The 18,588-nt window shown below is 36.0% G+C and overlaps 2 protein-coding genes across 4 annotated transcripts; one reads left to right on the forward strand and one right to left on the reverse strand.

Moving 5' to 3' along the window:
- The first annotated feature begins 4,420 nt into the window (after nucleotides 1–4,420).
- On the forward strand, nucleotides 4,421–12,763 carry LOC142615186 (uncharacterized). Of its 3 annotated transcripts, none has more exons than XM_075787885.1 (15): nucleotides 4,421–5,041; nucleotides 6,294–6,458; nucleotides 6,558–7,291; nucleotides 7,460–7,520; nucleotides 7,609–7,671; nucleotides 9,434–9,497; nucleotides 9,597–9,690; nucleotides 9,959–10,042; nucleotides 10,123–10,212; nucleotides 10,341–10,368; nucleotides 10,629–11,120; nucleotides 11,194–11,255; nucleotides 11,372–11,481; nucleotides 11,574–11,661; nucleotides 12,104–12,763. In XM_075787885.1, exons 1-15 carry the CDS (start codon nucleotides 4,603–4,605, stop codon nucleotides 12,407–12,409), a joined length of 2,880 nt encoding a protein of 959 aa, XP_075644000.1. In that variant the 5' UTR covers nucleotides 4,421–4,602; the 3' UTR covers nucleotides 12,410–12,763. The 3 variants fall into 3 exon arrangements, with proteins under 3 accessions (XP_075644000.1, XP_075643999.1, XP_075644001.1); XM_075787886.1 differs by adding an exon at nucleotides 5,132–5,193 and having other exon boundaries at nucleotides 4,913–5,041; nucleotides 6,294–7,291; XM_075787884.1 differs by having other exon boundaries at nucleotides 6,294–7,291.
- Nucleotides 12,764–13,212: 449 nt separating this feature from the next.
- LOC142614800 (uncharacterized) lies at nucleotides 13,213–18,381 on the reverse strand. Its single transcript, XM_075787436.1, has 5 exons — nucleotides 17,662–18,381; nucleotides 16,130–16,573; nucleotides 15,860–15,952; nucleotides 15,213–15,352; nucleotides 13,213–13,840 (listed from the first exon to the last, which is right to left on the reverse strand). The coding sequence occupies exons 1-5, from the start codon at nucleotides 18,067–18,069 to the stop codon at nucleotides 13,399–13,401; spliced, it is 1,527 nt and encodes a 508-aa protein (XP_075643551.1). The 5' UTR covers nucleotides 18,070–18,381; the 3' UTR covers nucleotides 13,213–13,398.
- Nucleotides 18,382–18,588: the final 207 nt, after the last annotated feature.

An 18,588-nucleotide genomic window follows, 5' to 3' on the forward strand; every position in this document is an offset into this window, starting at 1 on the left:
GACATTTTAGCAAAAGGTTGATATGCAGGTTGGGATGCAAGTTGAGTTGTGGGTTAGAGCATTGCTTTAGGAGCATTCTTCCTAGTCCTACTTGCAAAATTATCTTCATGTGTCTATAACACAGCAGTATAAGTTACAAACATATTAATACCAAGGAAGTCAATACCGTAGCAGAGGTTGTACTTGTTTGGCCACCGGTATGATATATTTTGGGTACCGTTCAATACCGGTGTACCGTTTCGGGTTTACCGCTAATTTTATATATCCTTACATAAATTGAAATTTCTTTAAGTGTGTGTATATATATATATATATACACACACACACAGTTAAATTTATTTATTTTTTCATAGGTTCGTTGGTCAAAATCCATATAATTTGTAGATTTATACTTATTCTTTTTCTTTTTCTTTTTTTTTTTTTAACTTTTTAAGAAGATATGCTTGTACTTATCTAAACTCTAACAAAAATGGTAGTAGAATTTATATAATAAAAAAAAAAAGAAAAAGAAAAAGAAAGAAGAAAAGAGTGGTTGTACAAAATTTTAAATTACCATTGGTACTTATCCAAAGTTATTGTGAATTACAAAATTCATTTATTTGTTTTTAACAGTTGGATGGCAACCTTTCAAAAAAACAGTTGGATGGCAGTAAAAACTTTGAATCTAACATGTAGCAGTGGTAATGTCATAAGCCATTCACGTGGGGCAATGGATGTATTAGTGTGTTGTCATTCAAGGCACACTTAACAATTCAAAGGAGGTTCTGGGCTTCAAAATGATAAAGTAAAATAAGAGTAGAGAATAGAGAAAGCCAGAGAGTGTCTAGTCCAAGTCTTTGAGCGAAGAGCAGTCTTTGAGTGAAGAAGAAGACGACAACGAAGAAAATGAAGAGATCTGAGGCGGTGGGCCATCGGTGAAATGAAATTTATTATCGGAATATTAGCAACGATGATGTGATTTTCCTTTTTATTGCCGATTTTTAAAATTTTTTTTTTTTTATTCCGGCCAGCTTTCATTTTCCGGCCAAAAATCGGTATATACCCCGGTACGACCGAAACGGCCCCAGTACAACCGGTATATAAATTGGTATGAAACAGCTGCGTTTTTGTACCGGCCTAAGCATCGAAACGGTAAATATCGGTCATACCAGTCAGTACAGTACGGTATCAACTCCACTGATTAATACACGTGTGAATCAAGAAGCCAAGTGACTAGAGTTGAAGTCTAAAAATACTTACAGCTTTATCTTTTTAAAGCCTCTGTCTCCTCTGCCATGTTTCACCAGTAATGACAGTTTTGCAACCTTTTAAATTGTGTCATTCTCTATGATACTTCCTACATTTGATAGTCTTGTTCAGTCTAAAAACTCTATATAGGTTCCTTGGCTCATCAAGAGCAAGTTGTTTAGTTTGAACCTATTTTGATTGGTTAGACATTAGTTGAGTAATCTCCTGGTAAGTTTGAAGATATGTTTCCCTTAATTAGCAATGGTGTACATAATCCCCCGCCTTCTCTAAGTTCTTAAAAATAGCAGCAATGCTATGTTTGCAAGGGATTCCTGTTAAATCTCATATCCTACAGCTGCATGTCCCATTTTCGTCAAATCAATCACATGCCTTTCACAATTATTATCAACTTCATACATGAACCTACCAGATGGAGTAGCACAAAAAGGTATACACACTAGTTTCAACTTCTCTAAGTTGTCCTGAATATTTGGACACCTCCCTAGCATACTTCTCTATACCTCTCTTTTTTGTATAGATTTTGATCGTTAAATTAACTCTAATCCACTCTAACATTGCTAAGATGAGCTTGTCCCTAGCAGGCAAAATCATGGAATTGAAGGATTCACTCAAATTATTAGCTAAACAATCAGTTAAAGCCCTACTAGTAAAATGAGACTTAGACCATTGTGCAGGGTTGATGTCAGTAAGATACTCCCAAGCCTTGGGTTTAGATTCTTCAATTGCTGCATTCTCCTCTCAAATCCCTACTAGTGGTGACTCCAACACATCTCTATAATGTATCCTTCAACTCCAACCCCATGTGGTCAAATTTGAAGTTATTGTAAATATGCTTCACATAGTGTCTATACTCCACATGGCGCCTATGCTCCACAGTTGGAAACAACATCTCAATTGCAAGTATAAGTCCCTGTTTCACATAGAATTCAATATAAAACAAAAGCATGTATTAGTAATATGAATAACCAAAACACAGGCATGTATTAGTAATATGAACATACAAAGTTTATACCTTCTGCCTATTACTAATAAAGATCAGATTTAGTTGCTCTGGATTCCCAATGTCATCTGAAAATTGTTGAAGAAACCAAACCCGAGTCTCTGTTCTCTTGTTCAACCATAGCAAGGGCAATTGGAAAAATATTATCATTTCCATCCTTAGCTGTGGCAGATAGTATTTGCCCACCAAATCTTCCTTTTAGGTGGCATCCATTCAATCCTATGATTGGTCTACAGCCTTCCAAGAAACCAACCTTCTGTGCATTATACCTTATATACATCCTCCTAAATTTTGGTTGAAAATTTTCATCCTCCATTTCAACTTGCAAAATAATCCTACTTTCCACATCATATAACCTTATCATCTCTACATAGTTTCTTAGCTTCCCATACTGCAACTGCTCATCCCTAGTAATTAAATCAATGGCTTTCCTCTTATACCTATATACGTGACACACACTTATGTCAACAAAAATGTTAGACCTCACATGGTGTTGCACACCAACTGTAGTCCAATTAGGGATCTTTCTAAAATCCTGCATGTACTTCTTGACAACATAAGCTTATGTCACTTGGCTGTGTTGGAAGGTTCTAGGGCAGGTGCACTTAGGTATCCATGTCTTTATTTAGAAGGTCAACTCCCCACAAACTTTAGATGCATAACACCTCCATCCACACTTATTCCTGCAATAGATAGATGTCTTGTTTTTCTCGTTCAATTTGAGCCAGATATCCACAGGTTTCTGTATAGCACATTCCCTCAAGACCCTCCTAAACACCTTAGAGTTAAGAAGCTTCATTCCCTTTCTCGACTCTGGTTTTTTCATATTAGTCTGAACATTAAACACTAGCTTTGTTGAACCAGTAGCTACTAGTTCATCATCATCAGACCCTACCAAACTTTCCATGTCATTCTCAACAGGTGCTTCAAGCCAATCATTGACTTCCACACTAGCATTTTTTCCTGCATTATTCATCTGGGTTCGTTCCACACGAATTTGCCACCATAATTAATCTCAATGGTGAAATTCAAATCAGCCATCTGCATACAAATAATTGCTTAAATTCCAAAAATGTTAATAGAAAAAAAGAATAAAACACAAATGTAGCAGAAACAGACAAAATTGGTTGTTTTGTTTTTGGGAGAGAACCACATGGGAATGGACCACAAAGTCCACATCTACAAATGTTTTCCTCAATACAAAAATATTTTGAGGGTCCATACAGAACACAACACAAAAATGACCAAACCATTAGTAATCAATATATAAATTCTAGCTGTTGAAAATTTCTAACATTTCCTATGAAAATATGCACATACATAAAAAAAAAAAAAAAAAGTCATTGTTTTGTTTTTAGGAGACAACCACACGGGAATGGACCAGATATGTTTGGGACCAATTATTATTACACACTGAACGTGATCTGGTAGTGGTAGGTGGGGTTCTTGTCTCTTGTCTTTGTAAAAAAAAAAAAAAAAAAAAATATATATAGCTTTTCATGCATGTTGGATTCACAAGCTGTGTTTTTAACATTTCCTACCTTAGCCTATACAAATTCCTAATATTTCAGTTCATAGATTACCATCAATTACCATCAATTACTGCAACTTAAAAACCCTAGGTTAGAGAATGTACTTAGAATTTAACTCAAGAGATAAATTCCTCAAAATCTTTCATAGGGGTTTTGATTAAAATGGTAATCGAAAGTAATGATGAGAATTTCACGTGTTGATCTTGATGGAGTGGCTCAAAATTGAAGAGAGAGTGAAAGGGTGGCCTTGGTTTGTTTCTCTATGATTCAATGTTTTGATTCAACTTGTGATATGTTTTTAAGTTAAATGGTGTTAGAGTAACGGTAAGGCCACATGTGCGCAGTAGACTGGTAACGAATAGAATCACAAATAGGTAAATTACCATTTTTTAAACTACATATAAGTAAAGTATTTTTCAAATAAATCAGAGGTGGATAAAGTATAATTTGTCCAATAATATTAGCTTTTATAGGAATTGGTCAAATTGGTTCTCATCTACGGGGCCTTCCCGTCAATTTGATACTACCAAATAGGGATAGTTTCGTCAAATTACAGAAATGGCGGGAACTCATCGTTCCAAACTCCAATTCCTCAGAGCCCCATTTTCAATTCCCTCTCTCTCTCTATCTCTCTCCTTATTTTTCACACATTTTCTTAGCAACCAACCAGATCTTTTTGGCCTCTATATGCCTCGCATCCCTTAATATCTGATATAGATAACGAATTCATATCCTTCTCAAACCCTAACTCCCATGAATTCCTTTTCATAGCTTCAAATCCCACCGCACTCGAATGAAATCCCACCCAATCTCAAAATCACCATGCGAAATCCTCACCTCTCAATCTCAGAACCATACCACAGACTCACCGCACCAGTCATAGACAAATCTTGGCAACTTCTACCAATTCTCTTTCGCATTGGCGTCTCGGCTCGTCCCGAAGAAGAACACTCTTCGAAACGCGTGCTCCTCTTCGATGCACCGCCGGACTTCGTTCGGTACCTATGTTCGATCCCTGGCTCGCCGATACATCAATCGGAAAACGGATTCGTTACGGTTTCCATGGAGGCGGTCTCGGCGGCGTTTCGGGAGTTTGCGGTTTCTGGCGGGAAAGTTTCGAGGTTTGGATTTAGGTTTTTGGAGTCAGATAGAGTGTGGGATTGTAATGTGAAGACTTACTTTAGGAAACGAAAGAGAATGGAATTAGATGGATTTGTAGCGTCAATGCCTAAAAGGAGATCATCTTTACTCTCTGAAAATGGTATACGATTTTGACTTTTCTTTTAATTTTTGTAGTTTTTTTGTTTTTGTTTTTTTCCTAAATGGTGATTGATTTGGGATAAACTGATAGGGATTGAAAGAGATAAAGCTTTGTTGTGTTTGGAAAATGGGAATCAAGATACTTCTATTAAGGTATTCTTTAACATTTTTTTTGGGGGGGGGGGGGGGGGGTATTAGTGTACGTATGAGTGAATGTGAATCTCTCTTGTGTGCATTTTTTTTTAAGGAAAGCAAATTTGTAAGTGAATTTTAAGTTTTTGAATTTGGAATTAGCGAGAATGTTTTAAATAAATTAGCGGAAATACACGGAAATATGGTATATGGAGTTGTTAAAGATATCAAGCCCAGTCGACACTCCTACTTGGTGTACAAGCAAAGTATAGTATTTCTAGTAACCATGGTTTAGTGTACGACTACTCTAGGTTTAAGCCTTCTATAAAATACCCCACATTGGATTCATTGTAATATATAATTCATTTTAGTGAAGATGTAGCTGTCAAAGGCTTTCCTCCTTGGACGTGGGTTGTAATCCATGTGTTTGTTCTCTCTCTCTCTCTCTCTCTCTCTCTCTCTCTCTCTCTCTCTTAAATTCTAAAGAAATTTGATTAGAGAGTATAGAATGGCAGAAAAAATACATGTGAATGACCCAGATTAGTTCGTAAGGATCCATAATTGATTCATAGTTTTGGGACTAAGTCTTTGTAGTTGTTGTGTGCAGATCATTTTAATTTTGTTTGCTATGCATTGAAAAGTTTAAATGAACTGAAAAGTTGGTGGTCCTAATGCTGCCCATGCTAGTTTCCTGGTGGTATTTTGTTATAATGACTCTAAATTGAAGATCAACAAATGAGAATGTTGACTCTGGTAAATTTAGTCATCTTTCATGTGGGATTTTTTATGTGTTAGAAGCATTGCTCTGGTTCTTTGAAAGTATCAAGATCAGGTGAAATAATAGCATCTATTTTTTATTGAAGTTAATTTTTATGAATCGCTTTCTGAATTTCTTTTCATTTTTTTTTGGTTAAAACTTTTATCAGTGGGGTTGACATTTTTGAGTTGATGGATAAGCTTTGGCCTAATCCATCTTCACTTTTCTGGCCTTTTGGTTTGGGTTTCATTGCATTTTTGAATCACCATTCATTATTTGTCCCGTACTTGTAAGTTGTGACTTATTGGCTCATTATTTTGGGCAAGCTTCTGAATTTTTTCCTTTATGCGCAAATGTTTTGAAGGTGAAAATATTATGATCAGAAACATGAATTCATTGAACGTTATCTTGCCTCCCTCAAAAGTTGAATTGGGAGTTTTAAATAAAGAGACAGCGATATCCCCTGTGCTTCTGGGCTCTTCTTCCAACTTTCTGAGATTTCCTACGACAGATCTTGAACACAAAGAAGGTAAAAATGATGTTGGGAAAGAGCTTACTATGTGTAAAGAGATCCCAGGATCTGTGAATACATTCAAATTCTGTAATGGATTGTTCAAAACCGAAACAGGTTCAAATACTCTGAAGCCAATGCAAGTAGAGAGCATTACCGAATACGTTCATGATCTAAACCTAGCTCCCCCAAGTAGCTTTCAAGATCCATTACCATGTGAAGAATCCCTGATCAGTGACATTAGATTTAGATTTCAACCGGGTTACACAACCACAATTTTCCAAGAAGAATATAGGCAATGCCATGTTTCTCCAACAGTGGCTGGCAAGTATGATATTCATCCTTGTGATGTTTCAATGAGCCAACCAAAAGAAGATGCAGAGACCCAAGTGAAAATTAGCAGAAAGGAAGGATGCACTAATTTTAGTGCAAAAGGAGATTTGCAAAACCTAATCCCATCAGAAAAGACAAATGTTACTCATGATGCACCGGTGAACTGCTTGGAGTTGAGAAATGTGATGGACAATATCACCTCAGACAAAGACCAGACGGTAAAAAAGGTGGAGACTCAGGCCACCTTTCCTATTGTTGAGCGTTGTTCCACTCAGAAAGTGCTGGCAAAATCCTCTTGCAGATTGAAGGGCTTGCGCAAGAATGCTGTACCTCAAGAACCACGAGTTGTCATGGAGTCATTAGACCATAATAAAGTTGTTATTACTCCCAAGCAGCGGGATCAGTGTAAAAGTGGTCAGAAAGTTATACTTATGGAGAAGAATTTAAAGCAAAATCGTAACAAGAACGTGTGTGATAAAGAAAACATGGTCGATGCTACTAACTCTATAACTTCAACTGTAAGTTCCTACAAAAGATAATTGTTATTTTGTACAGTCTTGCTCAAAGTTCTCTACTTCAGTTTGGGTGTTGTGCTTGTGAGAAGGGCTGCTTAGACAATTTTTATTCCAGCTAGTTGAGTTCAAGGATGTACATGGTTGTTTATTATGGTTGCTTTCTTGAACCAGTTGGAGGAAAAAACATTCCCACACTTTGAATCTTTCATAATCGAGGAAGAAGAAGGTTCAGGTATCGAAACGACATTAATGTGTTTTCCTGTTTATAACCCTATCTTGGTTGATTTTCTTACTGCCATTTGTTGCACTCGGCTATCCAGGCGGTTATGGCACTGTTTACAGGGCTCGGAGAAAGAATGACGGGAAAATGTTTGCTATTAAATGTACGTGAGGCATAACTTTCTTATACGTTGTATCATTGATCTCTAGCTCAAAAGACACTTTCTCCTATGATGGGATGGAGGGTGATGTTTTTAGTTCAAGAGTCATTGGGTGTGAGTATAACTTACCAATAAAAGAAAAACTTTCTGTTACATTGTATGGTTGACTCTAGTTTCTGACGGTTTATGTTTTAGTTTATATTGATAGGCTATATGTTAATGTGCTTTAATGTTCAAGATCTAAGCAATACTATTTGATGAAAAACGGATATGTACTACCCTAACATAAGGAGGAAGAATGAAGGGGTAAATGGGAATTTGCTTTAAATGCTTTGTTGATATTTGGCTGCCAACCACTAAGATTGTACTTACATGTAGGCATGTAGTACAATGTTGAACAAATATGTACTTCTAGGTATGTGGGTCCAAAAGAATTTAGTCTCACCATTCATTCCTCGCTTGTTTTTTTTATTTTTTAAATTCATTTATTTATTTCTTTTTGAGGAGGATATTAGCTGGTTTAGTTGTATAAATCTGTAAATTCTTCTTTCCTGGATTGCATTTTTCTTTTGAATTTTCAGTTGTAAAATCTTGAGAGGCTGTAGTGTATACATCCTGTATATGCAGTTATATATATTCTTTTGCCCTCCAAGAAAATTCTTACCATTCATCAAAAAGGGGGAAAAAAATGTAAATTCTTTCCAATAAGATCTTGGTCTTCTCATAAACCATCATGTCTTCCCTTTCATCATGCTGCTTGTGATCATTGAGTAAATGATTTGTTGGCATAGTTAATGTAGTTTTTCTTTGGTTTTAATGATGTACTTTTAATCTTATAAGCATATTGAAATCACCACCCTTTGGTATCTTTAAAGCATTGTATGATGTCACAGCATCATGGTGACACTAAGACTGCTTATGTTAGAACAATTATATTGTTTATATGTTTCAAATGACTGTTTAAGAACTTAATTAATTTGTCTGACTTTGTATGTACTATTCATTGTTAGCCTTTCAATTCATTGACAGCACCAACTACCAAGTCCTTCATCCTTAAGGATACTGCTTATAAAGTAGCTTGTGGAAAGTACTTTGTGGAATTGGTTAGGGTTTATTTGTATATTTGAAAATGTATCTTGTAATTTTACATGTATGCTTTCCAACATAAAGTTGGTATTCATAATATTTTTCATTCTAAGTGACAGCTCATGGGTTGTTTCCTTTCTTTTCTATAACCAAATGTTGTTCAAATTTGAACCAAAATAGCACACACGCATATGTGCAAGTGTGTGTTCTAGGCATGCAAATTATTTTGGAGCAACCCATGGAGTGGTAACGTGTTTTAAAATTCTTGGCTAAAGTCATGAATTGTACATATTTAAGAAAGAGGTTGTGAGATGGATTATATTAAAAGTTTTAAGACTTCACATTGATTTCTTATAAAAAAGGTAAATAAATATTGAAAAAAAAAATTAATAAAAGAAGATATGTTCACGTGCATAGTTTCAATGCTACCATAAGTGATTGCAAAAATGAAGCTTCAACATAGTTTTCATAATATAATAATTTGATTTTTCATTTTTAAAAATTTCAATCTCTACCTGTCTTGCTAGTTTATTCATATTATAAGTCTAAATCAACTTTGCAAAAGATTAAAAGACTATGAACCTAACTTCTGTTCTAAATGAAAACCGCTTTACTTGTACTGGATATCATAATGCATTTCAAGAAATTGATGCTATGGTTTACATTTGTGGTTATTCAGGTCCCCATGCCAATGCCCCTAAACACCATGTTAATAATGAGCTCAAAATGCTGGAGCGTTTTGGGTAAGTATACATGTGATTATAGATATAAATGTGTTTTTATATCTTAAATGTAAGACTTGTCACAAATGAAAATTTTTCTATTGAATTATTTTAATGTAGGGGTAGAAATTTCATCATAAAGTTTGAAGGGTCTTTCCAAAGTGGCAACAGCGACTGCTTTGTTTTGGAGCATGTTCAGCATGACAGACCTGAGGTAAATCAGACACTTTAACAGTTCAATTTTTCTTTTTTGATCAAAATTATGACATGCTCTGGGCTGATAGATCCTGAAAACCTCTTTTGACCTGACTAGCTCAGTCATTATTGACAAAATAGGAATTCCAACCTACTCTTTTTCAGTTGTGCACATGCTTAAAAAAGACTTTTTTTTTTTTTTTCTCTAACAGCTATAACCTTGTTGGCTTATGAGTGATTTGAACCCTTGCTTAGCAGCCATGTCAACTGCATTGTTTTTCTTCTAGGTTTTGAAGAAAGACATAGTTGTATATCAGCTCCAGTGGTATGGTTATTGTCTGTTTAGGGCCCTTGCATGTTTGCATAAGCAGGTTAGATACTCCTAAAGTTGTACATTTAGAGAAGTCTCAAAAAATGCCTAGCTGTAATGGTCTTTATCTTGTAATTGCAGGGAGTGATTCACAGAGATGTTAAGCCTGGGAACTTTCTCTTCTCTTGGAAGCTAAATAAAGGCTATCTTATTGATTTCAATCTTGCCATGGTTGAGTTGCTTATCCTGCTAGTGCTGCCATACTAATGTGAATTTTTTAAGCAGTCATTTCACTTAATTAAAAGTTAAAACATCAAAATAATCTGATGGTGTCTGTCTTCATTTTTCTTTTTTTACAGGATTTACAGAGCAAGTACACTATTGGAAGTAAGCTCTGCCATTTTAATTCTTATAAGTTGTCCTGCGTGAATCTTTGTCCACTGTATGAGTAATTTTTCTCTTGTTGGCTACTTAGTTATGTTCTTGAGTTCCACAGTATGAGTCATAGCTTATATCTTCTTAAATGACTAGATTTTATTGCTGATTTACTCCTTGGCTAACTGTGCTGTTAGTTATACTCAGTTATCATAAATATTTGGTTCTTTGAAATTTCTCTCCTTAATTGGCCAATTTATGCATCTGTGCAGGTAAATCAAAATCAAGTCATAATGTTTCTATTGATCATGTTCCTCTCCCTCATTCAAAATATGCTCCATCAATTAAAGATGATAAACTTGTGAGAGGAAATTTTATAGCTCCCAAACAAGGGGTGTCAGTTAATTCCAGGCCCACACATGAACCTAATAAGAACATGATGAAACGGGCTATTGGTGGTCCCTTAAATAACCATTGTGATCTTCCTGTTGGAAATTTGTTTAAAAGCCAAGGTGCAGATGGCTCAGGTATAACCTCCACAAAGGATGCAACAAGCACCAGGACTCCTTCCACAGAGAGGCTGAGGGAACCTCTTCCTTTCCTGGGAAGGAAAGAGCTGATCAGCCTGGTGCAAGATGCAGTGCAAAGTCCTGGTTCTCAAAGGGAAAGAGCTGCTGCTCCTCCAGACAAGATTGACAGCAAAATTGCTTATCTGAGCCCAATGCCTCTGCAATCTGCTGGTGCTCAGTTACTGAAAAGCACAGGTGTGTAGCCAGATACAGCACGTTGAGCAGTTACCTCAGTAGTTTGTCTACTAATTGTTTTAGTTATTTCTAGGGGTTCCAAAACAAAAAAGAGAAGGCCCTTGTGTTGGAACCAAGGGATTTCGTGCTCCAGAGGTGAGGTCTTGATGCCATCTTATTCCTAGCATTATTGTTTAGGCACTTAAAGATGCATTTTTATCTTTAACCCTAGAATGCATTCAATTGTTATTTTATTGGGCTCTATTACGCAGGTCCTGTTAAGATCTCTGCATCAAGGTCCCAAGGTTGATGTCTGGTCAGCTGGAGTTACCCTACTTTACCTGATGATTGGAAGAACTCCCTTTACTGGAGACCCAGAACAGTAAAAATCCTTACGCTTGATATGAACATAGTTATGTGTTCTGTTCTCTGTCACCATATTTTCTTAGCTGAGAATGATCACAATCATGACAGGAATATAAAAGACATTGTAAAGTTGAAGGGCAGTGAAGATTTATGGGAAGTTGCCAAACTGCATGACCGTGATTCCTCATTTCCAGTGGTAATTATTAGTTAAAGTTCCCTTTTAGCATGTCTTATGTTCAATAGAAAGCTGATGACTCTAGTCCTACACTGAAAATATTTTTAACAAGATGCTTACCCTAATACCTCTTGTCAAGGTATTTATTACTTTCTTCTTTTCTGAAGATATCATTATTCATAAAAAAATTTAAGAAAAAATATTTTCCAAACCTATCATATGGAAAATAATATTTTAATATGTTATGGAATAATAATAGAGCAGTTCTTGATGAAATTATCAAAATGCAGTGAAAGTTTAACTGCATTTAGTTTCCTGATGCTGAATGGCCTTTCCTGAGTGTTTTTTCTTTTGGGTTCTAAAATTTTGCCAACAAAATGGCTTAGAGATGTGTTGTTAAATGTTAGAACAGCTGTTGTCAAATATAATCTGCATTTTATTGAGGATTATCTGAATATTCCAGGACTTATTTGACATAAAGTTCTTACCATCCATGGAACTGCAAAGTTGGTGCAAGATTCATACGAAGAGGCCAGAGTTTTTTAAGCTCATTCCCAGATCCCTCTTTGATCTTGTGGAGAAGTGTCTGACTGTAAATCCAAGACTTAGACTCAGTGCAGACGAAGCCCTCAGGCACGAGTTCTTTGCTTCATGCCATGAGAGTTTGAGGAAGCAGAGGATGCTCAGGCAAGGGCTCAGTTTGGACTCTGCAAATGTCCAGAGTGATCACCTTCTTCATAGACAAAGTCAAGTCTCATTGGACCTCTGAAAGGAGTGAGGTTGATCAGCATTTTTGAAGGCTCAGTATTTTAACTGAAATGCTCAGCCAGTCTCAATCTATGCTGGCTGCCATAACCATTGTTATGATATTTTAAGTTTTTTGACTCACCTCTTTTTTGCCTATGCGTAGAGATGGATGTAATGTAAAATGCTGTAGATATGTTAAATCCGCACCAGAGCATCTTACCATTCACTTTTAACACTGACTAGCATTAAGCCAGATACATTTTGATGGGCCTTTACTTTGATAAAATCATAAATTGCAAGTTGAGGTTAAATAATGTCCCCTTTTAAGAGGTTAGACAAAATCTGCAATGGATTATAATATGACCCCTTGCTGTAATTCCAGTCTATTTATTTGTTCGGTCTACAAAATCCAACGCGGTCTGGCTGCTTGCTTCACATGACCATTTTTCTTTCCATTTCTTTCACATAGCTTCCCAGAAGGAATGTTCTCAAAAAAAAAAAAAAGAAAAAAAAAAAGAGAGCTTCCCAGAAGGAATATTCTCAGGGGCCTTGTTAGTTGTTACTAGTCTGCTACTCTGCCCAAAATAAAGCCAACATGAATGTCTAATGTTGAGCTTCTATGGCATCGGTATCCAAATGATCTTCTTGAGTTAAAAGTTAAAACAGGTATCCAGAATATATCGAACCATAATGTCAACCAGAGCCAATCAAACTTGGTTTGAGTTTTGTATGTGGCATTTTAAATTAACAAGATCGAAGCTAGCTATGATCATTTAAATATCCAACAAACTGCAACAGCTCGTCCTAAAAATCTCTCCTGAGATCTTTTGGATGCAAATAAGGGACTCAATGCTTTACTATTCTTGTTCTCAAAAAAATTTTTGGCCAGCAAAACTTCCGAGCATTAGTATGGAACAACTTAATATTCACATTGTCATAGCTTCCTTGACATAAACAAATATACATGCAATTACTATTAAATACAAACCAAAATTGTTTTCAAGTGAAACTTTACAAAGGGAGCGGGTCAGACCACCTTCTCTTTACCTCTGTTTTCGATCGAACCTCCTTCAGCTTCCCATCCACTCCATAATCTCTCTCCATAACAAGATTTATTCCTTCATCTGAGTACCATCCAACTCCAATACAAAGGATGCCTTCCTTGCTTACATCAACATAGCCCGTGACGCCACCCGGAAGCCAAAGGACAGTCGCATCCTGCATGTCCAGCATCTCTTCCTCCCCAAAGTAGACAGGATTTTCAGGCAAGCTCCTCTTCTTTAAAGTTTCTGTGCAAAGGTAAACATATGGGGTGCCATTGCTTTCCTCTGCCACCATCTCCTCATCAAACACTGGAGTAGCACTAACCTCAAACACCTTCCAGGAACCAGTCAGCTCTGATGGCTGGGTTCGCTTCCGCTGAGAAAATGGCTTCAAATCAAAGTCTGGTTCACTGTTTATAACAATATAGAAACTATATTATAATTTAATTGAAGTTAAAAATGCAATCACAATGCACAAGTGTGATAATTGCAAGTCAAACCTCTACACCCTGAAACCTATCAAAATTTAGAAACCAAGCACCTGTTCAAAATGAATAGCTTAACCTGGGCTTGCTTCATGAAAAACATATGGCAGTGATGGAGGATCCCTGAATGCGGAACATATCATGATGATGGGAGCATTACCATTTTCATTAACATAATACTAGCACCACACGAATGAAGCATGTGCATGTATAGCTAGATTAAAGCATGAGCAAAGACTTTTCAAGTCATTCTTGAGAATTATTCCATTCAGAATAATTCCCAATTAAGACTGTTGGCAGTATGTGGAGACATTTCATAACAAAACAATGCAAACATCTACAATAAAAGTGTGAATAAACAAATTAAATGGTTTCAAGAAATGAAAAATTTGAGGTCTGTGCTCAGTGAAAGTCAGGAGAATGAACCCTGAAATTTTTTTAAGATGAACACCAAAATACTCCAGTGAACCATAAGCTCTAAGCTCTGCCACCATAAATTCTAACAAAATAACAAATTCTTTCAAATCCATTGCTAGTATGAAGCATTCCAGCTGGACTATCCACATTTCACAATATGGTCCTGGATTGATTGCCAAATGACCAAAATGCTTTACAAGTAATGCAACGTCAAGTTCCTTAAAAACAAAGTTAGCTGAATATCTTGACCACCTTCTACAAAGAACAAGCTCCAGTTGATTTACCTTCCAGGCTACATTCTCTCCCTAGTCCCTACTATGTAAAGTCTTTTAAAGAAATATTAATAAATTAAGAAATTAAAAAAAGTTTACAACTAGAGAAATCTACAAATACTCAGCCAAACTTCAATTTGATTCAATATTTTACTAGGAAGGTACTGAGAAGCCTATTAATTGTGAGAATTTCTATTAAGTTGATGGTGCAGGTATCAAGGGATTTCATAGGGTTTAAGCTTCCAGCTCTACAAGTAAAGTAGTACATAATGAAGATTGGAATCTGTTAATACATAATAGTTAAACCTATATATATATATATATATCACCAAAAAGTTTGCATAAATAAAATACTTATAGTGGAACCATGAGTTTTTATGGCTTGTGTTCATCTTCCATTAGAGTTATCAAACCTGCACATGTGATGTTTCTTTTACACATTTGGTATTATAAATTGAGCAATATGAAACAGGTAAAAAAAATGAAGCAAACTGTTAATTTCCATTAGAAGAGAGAGCTGTAAACATTGTTAATTTCCAATAGTTGAATGACAGAAGATATATTAGAACAACATGCATTGCAAACTGCAAAATGAAGCATAAGAATACCTTTGGTCAGGAAGACTAGCAGGACTGACCCACTCTTCTTCATAAACGGCAATTCTCATTATCTGTATATCTGAGCCACCATTATTAAATTCTATTGTATGGATGATCCTGAGTCTTTTGTGGCAACCTTTAACCAAACACTGAGCAAGGAAAAAGCAAGAGCTGAGTAAAATATTTTTTGAAACAAATAAAAAACTACTAACTATTTTCAGATTCCTCCAGTTTCCAAATGGTTCAATATGCAATAGAATAGTTAAAGAAATAAATACTCAGTTCATGACATAATACAAATGTTTTCTTCAAAGTAGCTTCATAATAATTGATGCAAAAAAAAAAAAAAAAAAGAAAGAAAAGAAAGAGGAAACAGTATATATTAATATTTACTATAAATGTGATTCAAGGGAGTTAGAAATCCATGATTCATAACCCAATAACACAAATGATCAAGTCTATATGCATGTATCACTTTATGTGTATGTCTGTCTGTACTTGGTTAAATGAAATGACATATAAGATATGAATCTGCAACACCCTAGATCTAAAGATCAATCTGTAGCTGATTATAAGAATAGTCAGCAAACAACCTGTTACATCACTTATATTACAAATATGTTTGAAATGATCCGCAAGTGTCATACTAAACTTACTTGTTCAAATTTAAAAGTTGGAGAAAGGTAATAATTGGAATCATCAACTTCACCAATTGGTATATCAACAGGACCCCTAGAATATGATCCATCCTGCAAACCAACCAATTATATCATTCACAATTTTGGCATTGTCTTATAACTATAAAAAGATAATTAGATATTCATGCGGCAGTAATTTTCTGAAAGTCTGGAAGCTAAATAATCACTATCATCACTTTCTCCTGGAATAGTCATTTAGTCATCTAGGAGGAAAGGGGTGGATCATACCTCGAAGAAAACAAGACCAGGTTCACTGCCCATGACATCTTCATCCATCACATCACTTGTTTTAAAGTCAAAAGACCCAAATTTTGGCAAAACATGACTTGGTACAATCTCATGAGTCATTTCTTTGGTGGGTGAAGATGCACGCCCAGCTTCATGCTCTTCTTTGCTTCTATCACCACCACCAATATGCCTTGGTTTTTCGCCATAAGGATTCAAAGTCACCCAATTTATCTCCCTATGGATTTGAGAAGTCATTCCTCCAGAAGAGGATGGCTCTGCCTCAATGCGAGAAAGAGTATAGCAATCATATAAGTTTTCACTCTTGTTTCCAATGTCAATTGGCTCCATTTCGGCAGTTATTGGTGAGAATACTGCTCCCACCCCCTTCCATATCCCACTCACACTACTAGCAAATGTATTCCACATTGGCCTTATTACAGGTTCCTGAAAGAAAGAAAGAAAGAAAGATTGGGGGGGGACCGTTCATTAGGTTAAACACTCCAAGGCACAAAAAAGAACTTCTTCTTCTTTTTTTGATAAGTAAAGGAAATTTTATTCAATAACTTAATAATGAGTCACCCGAGAATACAGGAAGTATACAGCCAGGGACCAACATAACCAAATACATAAATTACAAGCATCCATCCAATCAAAGACTGAAGAAATAGAATGACCTCCAAGGCACAAAAAGAACTAGTTGTTGAAACTTGAAAGTTCTATGCACAAAGCACATATGTACTTGCTGAACATAAGAATACAAATACTTATAGAAGAATAAGTTCTGTTTCTTTCCTTTGTTTTGGTTGGTAGGAATCGGAGTGGGAGTGGGAGGATTAAGGGTGGAGATGAAACCATCTCTCATTTTTAAGTCCCATACTTCAAGCTGAATTTGAATCAAGAAGCACTATAGCTTCTAGTAATTGCCAATAATCCACTAATTTCAGACACTTTGGGAATGTTTTTTAGATAATTTACCATGTATCAAGGACTACATTCTCGTTCTTCATCCCAGTTTAATTTTGTTAAAAACCAAACTATATAAATCACAAACTCAATTCATAATATCTTTCCTCTTTTCCTCCATTTTCAAAATTTGGGATTTCCTAACTTCTATACATTCTTTTCCTCAACCTTCTCAACTCAATATTCAAAATTCAGGAATTCCTAACTTCTATACTATATTTTCCTCAATAACCAAACAGAGGAATTACATCAAATTTTTTTAGAATTTCGCTTTATTATATCCAATTTCAAATACAATACAAGCACATTCATATGCAATTAATATTCAAAAACTAAAAATGAAAAACTCCATCCCCAAATTTTAATTCCCCTCATTCCATTTCCACATTATCTTACCATCCAAAACCAAAACTTTCCATAACCCATTGTTCAAAACAAAAACTTGACAGTACCTGCCCAATTCCCAAACCCCAATTCTCTTACTTTCCCATTTTCCTTAACAACAAAACAAAAACATTCCACACCCATAAATTCCAAAATTCAAGCAAAAAAAAAAAAAGGATAGTTACCTGAGTTTGAAGAACAGTCTCAACCTCCACTAACATAGCACTAGAGACCAAGACACTACCACCAGCACCAGCCTTAGTCCTCTTCCTCCTGACCATTCTCTTCCCCTTAGGCCTCCTTTTAGTGGTTCTCTCTTTGTCTTTCTGAGCAAGCTCGTTGTCCACGCTCCACACATTGTCCTTCTTGCCCTTCACAGCTTTAGAGTTGGTATTATTGTTGTTGTTGTTGTTGTAGTTATGGTGATGGGGTTTGTGAGTCTGAGTAATTATGAGGCTTCTGGGGCTTCTTGGGTTTGGGAGATTGGAGGTGAAAAGGGTTTGTGGGGTTGAAAGGGTGTGATGGAACCCCACCTGGTGGTGATGGTTTGTGCTGGTTAGTGTTTTGCAGAGGTGAAGAGTTGGTGATTGCATGTTTCAGAGAGAGAGAGAGATAAGCTATGTGGCTGGAAATTGGGCGGGGTGTTGGAAGTTGGAACCTGAATTTTCAAGCCATAATGGGTATTATTTACAGGCTTTGAAGCGTGGTTGTAGTACAGGTTGCTGTCTAAACGACTTTGTATTAAGGTTGTCAATCCTAAACGGCTTGTAATACACAAATTACTTGGTCGTTTGGTTGGATGTTTTTTGGGAGGTAGATCTATGCACAAAAATAATAATAATTTTTCGGTTTTTCATTCATTTTCTCACTCTCTAACAATTGCTACCAAGATCACTGTGAGAGTGCAACCTACAATGTGAAGTCACGAGAACTATATCATTATCTAGGTTTGGCAAGTTGTTTTTTGCACTCTCTCTCTCTGGGTGTTATATCTAGTTTTTTCATCCTTGGTGCTCGATTCACAAGTCAATTTGACTTCAGTTATGGGTTTGATGTCCTTCTTAATTGTTAATTTGCTATTGAGTCTGATGGTTTGGTTGGGTGGGTGGTGG

Source organism: Castanea sativa, chromosome 11, assembly GCF_040712315.1.
Source record: "Castanea sativa cultivar Marrone di Chiusa Pesio chromosome 11, ASM4071231v1".
Lineage (NCBI taxonomy): Eukaryota > Viridiplantae > Streptophyta > Magnoliopsida > Fagales > Fagaceae > Castanea > Castanea sativa.

Bases quoted from the DNA above. Each gene is read 5' to 3' on its own strand.
- LOC142615186 (XM_075787884.1), top strand. From the start codon at position 4,603: ATGCGAAATCCTCACCTCTCAATCTCAGAACCATACCACAGACTCACC. The intron at 11,121-11,193 runs GTGTGTAGCCAG...AGTTATTTCTAG, and splicing joins TCAGTTACTGAAAAGCACAG to GGGTTCCAAAACAAAAAAGA. The intron at 11,482-11,573 runs GTAAAAATCCTT...CAATCATGACAG, and splicing joins TTTACTGGAGACCCAGAACA to GAATATAAAAGACATTGTAA.
- LOC142614800 (XM_075787436.1), bottom strand. From the start codon at position 18,069: ATGCAATCACCAACTCTTCACCTCTGCAAAACACTAACCAGCACAAAC. The intron at 15,353-15,859 runs GTAAGTTTAGTA...TTCCTTGCTCAG, and splicing joins CAACTTTTAAATTTGAACAA to TGTTTGGTTAAAGGTTGCCA. The intron at 13,841-15,212 runs GTATTCTTATGC...TGTTATAAACAG, and splicing joins GCTAGTCTTCCTGACCAAAG to TGAACCAGACTTTGATTTGA.